The sequence below is a fragment of the Daphnia magna genome, linkage group LG10, assembly GCF_020631705.1.
Source record: "Daphnia magna isolate NIES linkage group LG10, ASM2063170v1.1, whole genome shotgun sequence".
Taxonomy (NCBI): Eukaryota; Metazoa; Arthropoda; class Branchiopoda; order Diplostraca; family Daphniidae; genus Daphnia; species Daphnia magna.
Window position 1 is genome coordinate 8,671,833 of NC_059191.1, and position 6,007 is coordinate 8,677,839.

The window sequence follows — 6,007 nt, forward strand, 5'->3', positions numbered from 1 at the left end:
GTTCAAGCGTTAAAGACTTATGCCATCGATGATCTAATGGCGTAATGCTTGCCAATTTGTTAGGCTTTTTCTGGGTGGTAACGGGAATCCCGAAGATCACGGTCGCCCCAAAATCCAAACTAGTTGGGTATTTTTGTTTTGTTTTTTTATTTTTTACCAACACCTTTCTGCTCGTCATGATGTGAAAACAGTTCAATGTAGAAGGTCTCGATGTCGTACAGTAAAGGTTAACTCCCCTATTTCAAAGTGAAGAAAGTGGATCACGGACTTGGGTGTTGAAAGGGCCAAAAGATTATCTAAAAATTGTAAAAAATAATAAAAAAAAAAAAATTCCATTCGCTTTCCTTTATCTTGAATTTGAGCCACTTCACGTCGTACACCTTGTCCAGTGACCGCGATACGGTTGACATGTCAAAGGAAAAAAAATAAATAAATAAAATAAATAAAAAGGAGTGGCAGTATAAAAAGGTCGAAGGATATCCAGCAATTCTTCAGTCTCATTCTCTCGCACAACAATGAAGGTATATGCTTGTCTAGAAGGCCTAATTGACTATACGTTTGATTCGTATATAGCTAGCTTCTTATTTATCATAGTGAACACAGTCGCAATGATCTCATCTTGTTTTCGCTTTTAACTCAAATCTGGACTAGGTTTGGCTTATCGTTGTTCTTCTGGCCGTCGCTGCTGCCACAGCAGCTGTAACTGAAGCCGATGCGGCTGTCACAGATGCAACTGTCACCCAACTTCCAGAAATCAAAGCCGATGCAAAAACCAACATAGATGAAGATCACGAGACCAGTGTAAGTCCTTCGTTTTAACGCAATTTACATAACGGATAGCTTCTGAATACAAAATTATTCATCGTTTAATACCAGGGCAAAGATGATGTGGAGAACGATGAAGGTTCGAACGAATCTTCGTCTGAAGAAAACGACAAAGGCGAAACTCAAGAAGCTGTTAAAACGTGTGGCGCTATTACAACCCATAAACCGGTAGCTTGCCACGAAGCCCAGGCCTTACACCAAGCCTTCAACGTACGTGATACCCGCTTACGTCAAGCCCACCTACGAAGTGACATCTCCAATTTACAGACCTGTTGTCACCACCGAAGCCCCGAAGACATCAACTGTGTACAGCAAGGGTGTGTACGTCAAGCCGGTAGCTCCCGTCGAAGCCCCAAAATACGTCAAGCCAAAGGTTGTTGAAGCTACCACGCCGAAATACGTGCCGATCTCATTCGAAAAGCCAGTAGCCCCTCCCATGATAACCATCCGAAAATCCGGATGGGTACGCGCTCCTGGATACAAACTCGGATACGCTAGAGCGGAGAGCAGCAATCCAGCTGTTGTCGAACCGCTGAAATACACAGCGCCAGCCAAGACTAGCGAAACGGTTGCGGTTGTCACGACAACCAAGTCGGATGAGAAACCGAGCGCCCCTCGCCAGACTTACCCCAAGTGGTTTTTCAAAACCAAATCGATAGGAAACTAAGAGCCGGTCGTTCATTCGTAGAAAGAAAACAAAACGTGTGTGCGTGTGTGTGAAGTAACCGATGTAAATTCTATGATTATGCAAACTAACACCTTCTAGCGACGGTGTTGATTGGATTGTAATGGTGGACTGCACATTGGCTTCCCCTCATGCCCATTTTTGCAGGATATTTATGTAAACACGTACTCCGCACTAAATATATGAAAGAGTCTAAACTGAATGATTTGTTTAACTGCTGCCATTTTCTTTTTTTTTTTAAGTATTATTTGGAAAATAGTAGGCGTTTGTTAAGTACATGACGGTGAGTGATCGCCCAGTTCTCTTACAATGTGCCGTGCCATTAAGAAGGCAAGACGTCTGCCAATAAAGTCTTTAAAACTGTTGCAAAAAAGGATGCACATAGAGAAAGTCGTTAGGAATTCAGCCTTCAACAGTTGCAGATCAAGCATTATATTTAAAAATTTTAAAATAAAACTATTTCTTTTAAAGGTCACTCGTTCCAGACTTGGCGAGAATGAGTCGGAGACAAGTGTGTAAATCTAGACCATGTCTTTTTCTTTTCTAGCGCCAGACGTTGTCGCCGTTATTTATCTGTTAAAGATCAACTCTTGTAGAAATACTCGCGAGTCACCTTCTTTCAATAGAAGCTGACCTTGTTGTGCATATATCGTTCTTTCGTTCCTATTACAGACACAGATCCCAATCCCGTTTGATAACCTTCTCGTTTAGCGAGAAAGTAGGCTACGTTTTGTTGGCAATCCGTCCGAGCTAGTCATTGTTCAATTTTTGTTTTAGCTCCGAATAAAATGAGAAACGTAAATCGAACGACTCGAATTTTTAGACTTGGATACAGATGACTGTATGAACGGTATATATACACAAACGGGTGAATGATTGCGAGAAATGCTCCAATGAAAAAAGCAGTTGGAATGCTGCGTCCTTTTCCCCTGGTTAAATTGGACGAACATTCCGCATTTATGTCACATAATCGTTTTAGAAACTTGCGCGCAAAACATATCTCTTTTCCCCCCTAAGAATCTCATCTGCGGCTTGTCTGTAATTAGATGCAAATTTTGGGGGGGCTAGGTTTACTTTTTTGCACTATATGATGGAGCAATAATGAAATTACCAATGAATAAAAGTCGACCTGTCGGTTTGGTTTGACTATTCAAACTGCCACTGTTTTACGTATGCAGTGGGCAGCAAAAAATAAAAATAAATATGCACGTCCGGTTATTCCAAGAATGGCCAGCCGTAAAAGACTAAGGTAACATGAAAACTGCTTTCTCACTATCGCTACATATACATTCGACACCAGCAGTAAATTATTCGGATTTTCTCTTAGTTTCTGAACACGTCAAACTGGCCTAGTTAGGTGGGTCGACTGAGAAGCGTGACCGACACGTAGATTTGTTAACTGTCATGTTGACCTGTCCCTAAGACCAACCTCTCCCCCCACGAGTCTACTATGTTTCAAACAGATGATGGCTTTGACACTTGCATTTGTTATACATGCCCCTCTAACGAACCCGACGGAATAGGCCAGTCTACGTTTTTCGAATACAAAAGCCTTCAGAATATATTTTCTGCCATTTGTTATAGTTTGGTTTTGGTTTTCATAATCGTATAGCTCCGTTATGCGTTTGAAAATGAAGACAGAGTACATGCAAAATCGTAAGTATGACCGCCAACTAACCAAATCAGCATTTCTTTTTGAACTGTCTCACAGATGACGTCAAGGTAGGCCGGGAATATATAACACCATCGCTAAAGGCATAAAAAGACATTAAATAAATATAAGATTCTAAATCTCACGCGCCTTGGAAAAAAACGAGATAACATGCAAGCCTCTTATTGATTGTGGGTGTGATTAGACGATATAAATTTCATTCCGGTTTTCATGTGACTTTAGCTCTCCCGAAATGCTATTCATTTTTTCTCCTTTTCAATCCACGAATAAGTTTGCTGATCAATGTCTTTTTACGATGCGTGAATCATTCCTTTGCATATCACAAAAGCTGCTAGGCATTTCATTTTGAGATTTTTATCGATCCGAGAAAAGCTTGTAATTCTGAACGCCAGATGGCGGGTAAGTTTAATATTGCAACTCAAAACTACAATCAATCATGCTGGAGGACTTGACGGGTACTAATGTCCCGTGTGAAACAAAACTGGATCTATTCTCGACTAAACCCTTGTTTGGTTTGTTCTTTCCTACCATCAAGTTATTTAATTTCAGAAGATTCTAAATGCACAGCAGGTGACTGCATAATCCTTGGCTAGAAGTTCAACTATTCATCTTTCATACTAAAATTGTCTGCTACCCCACTTGTCGGGGTAGCTCCTTGTTCCCTTTCTAAAATCTACTTCACGAAAAAAACAGAACAAAACGAAAATAAGTTTTTGGCTTAAAAGAAAAACCACAGTTCCAAGAGAAAGATAATCAGTCAGTCTTCTTTTTGGGTTGTTTGCCGACAGTGAACGAGTAAAAGTCGGAATAAAGCCGAACACTTTGGGAGTGGCCATGGATAGACAAAATGTATTGTCTGAAATGTACGTGCGTTTCTTTCAAGCAAAATAGGAAAAATAAAGAAAATAAAAAGAACCTTCGTCAGCTTAATGACGCCACGCGTTCAGCCCAAGGCAGGCCAATTCGGCTAGAGATTTCAAAAGCCTGTCTTCAGTGTTTGCAGCCGTATTACAAGTAAACTTATATAGCTACACACAGCGAAAGAAACGAATTTACATAACTGGAATAACCGGAAGAATGGACAATCAGTTGAGATATTCTTCTCTTATTTTTAATATTATTATCGCTGATTGACCCAAAAGCGGTTTTTTCGGAGCCGGTTCAACCGTTGAAACATTCGGTAGCCCCCCCCGACCAAAAGTTGATGATGATGCTTATTATCCGTTACATAGAGATAATGTCCTACAGGGGGGGGGACCTCTCTAACAATTATTTAAAAAATTTATTTTAAAAATTTATGGTCGTAGGGGGGGAGCTCATCTCATTTTACATTCAACCAATGATGCCCTCTGTTTGCCACTTATTGCAGGTAGCCTCTATAGGATATACCTGTGTAGCATATAGCTATTGGGTTTATATTCGTGATGTGCAGAGCGTTGCAGCAAAAAAAAAAAAATCTGGTCCTAACTTGTTTTGTCTTTTTCAAGAGCCATTTTTATTTTTGGGTTGTTGTTTTCTGAAAAAAACTTTTCCTTCCTAGAACATCTCTCTCTCTAAATAGTAAACACACATTGAAGCACACTGTTCATTTCAGTCAAAGTATATTTTTTAAAAATTTATTTTAGAAAGAAGACTCGGGGGCTGGTTGCCAAGTCGGACACGTACGCAGAGTCCAGGCCCATGCTCAGCCACTAACCGGTTTGAACTCGAACAAATAAAGGTTTCTCGCATTTCCCGACGGCAAAAACAAAAAACAAAAGGACGACACTAGAGAAAAGAAGGAAAGGTCTATTTAACAACTATGAAACCTGCTGACCAAAGGAGCAGACGAACAAAATGGACACTAAAGTGTCTGTTCTCTGTTGTTGATCAATGTATCTCGTCATTGCAGACGACGAAAAACCTTTTTCTTTCATTTGATCAAATTCTGACAGTTTTCGTGGCGTCCATTTTGAAACAAAAGTCGACTCATAAAAAGAGAAAAAAAAAAGATGTTGCACGTTGAATTTTCTCTTTTGATTATTATTTTTCGAATCTTTTTGTGATGTGGTTACGAATCGATTTAATGTTATTCCCGTAGGGGATTCTAAAAGGGGCGGGCTGATTCGGGATGCACGAAAGGTAGCACAAAGACCGCGAGAGTGGGAAAAAAAAAATTTTTTTTTCCCAACACGATTGCACCACCACTGAAAATTCGTACTCAACCACACATACACACTCAGCCAACTATTTGCTTTTTAAAAAGCCAGTCCACGTTAGTTAATTAATTCACCCGTCAGCGTGAGAAAACAAGTCAAATGAGTGCTCTAATCAAACACTCAACACACATTTCATAACGTGTCAATTGAACGAGATAATCAAACGTTGGACTATTTAGAGAAACCCGAGGTGTGTGTGTGTGTGTATTTCCATTTCAGTGCTGTTACACACTGCATGGTAGAACACGAGAGACTTTGGCACTTGGTTGCACCATCACGTCTCCCCATATTTGAACGATAGTGAAACAAAATGCATAGCGGGAAAAACCTGTAGGCACTCCACGAGATTATTACAGAGCTCTGCGTGTGTAGTCGAGACCTTTTCCAATATTTTCCAACCAACCATTTCGGTACTGGTACAAACAGGTACTCGATTCGCAACCAGGTTTCCCATCCCTTATTTGAAAAAAATCGCTAACATTTAGTGAGCCACATGGGGAGTTCCTTGGACTTTTGGTACGGCATGCGTAGATCGTTTTAATATTACGCTCAATGGTGCAATCTGATGCCGATCGTCTTCATAGGGGAAGAGAGACGTCATGAAAATGATAAGGAACAGATAGGCCT

General features: G+C 40.4%; 1 protein-coding gene across 1 annotated transcript; it reads left to right on the forward strand.

Annotated features, from left to right (window-relative positions):
- Positions 1–367: 367 nt before the first annotated feature.
- On the forward strand, positions 368–1,712 carry LOC116932862. The gene is made up of 3 exons (XM_032940760.2): positions 368–521; positions 652–801; positions 877–1,712. Exons 1-3 carry the CDS (start codon positions 516–518, stop codon positions 1,204–1,206), a joined length of 486 nt encoding a protein of 161 aa, XP_032796651.2. The 5' UTR covers positions 368–515; the 3' UTR covers positions 1,207–1,712.
- Positions 1,713–6,007: the final 4,295 nt, after the last annotated feature.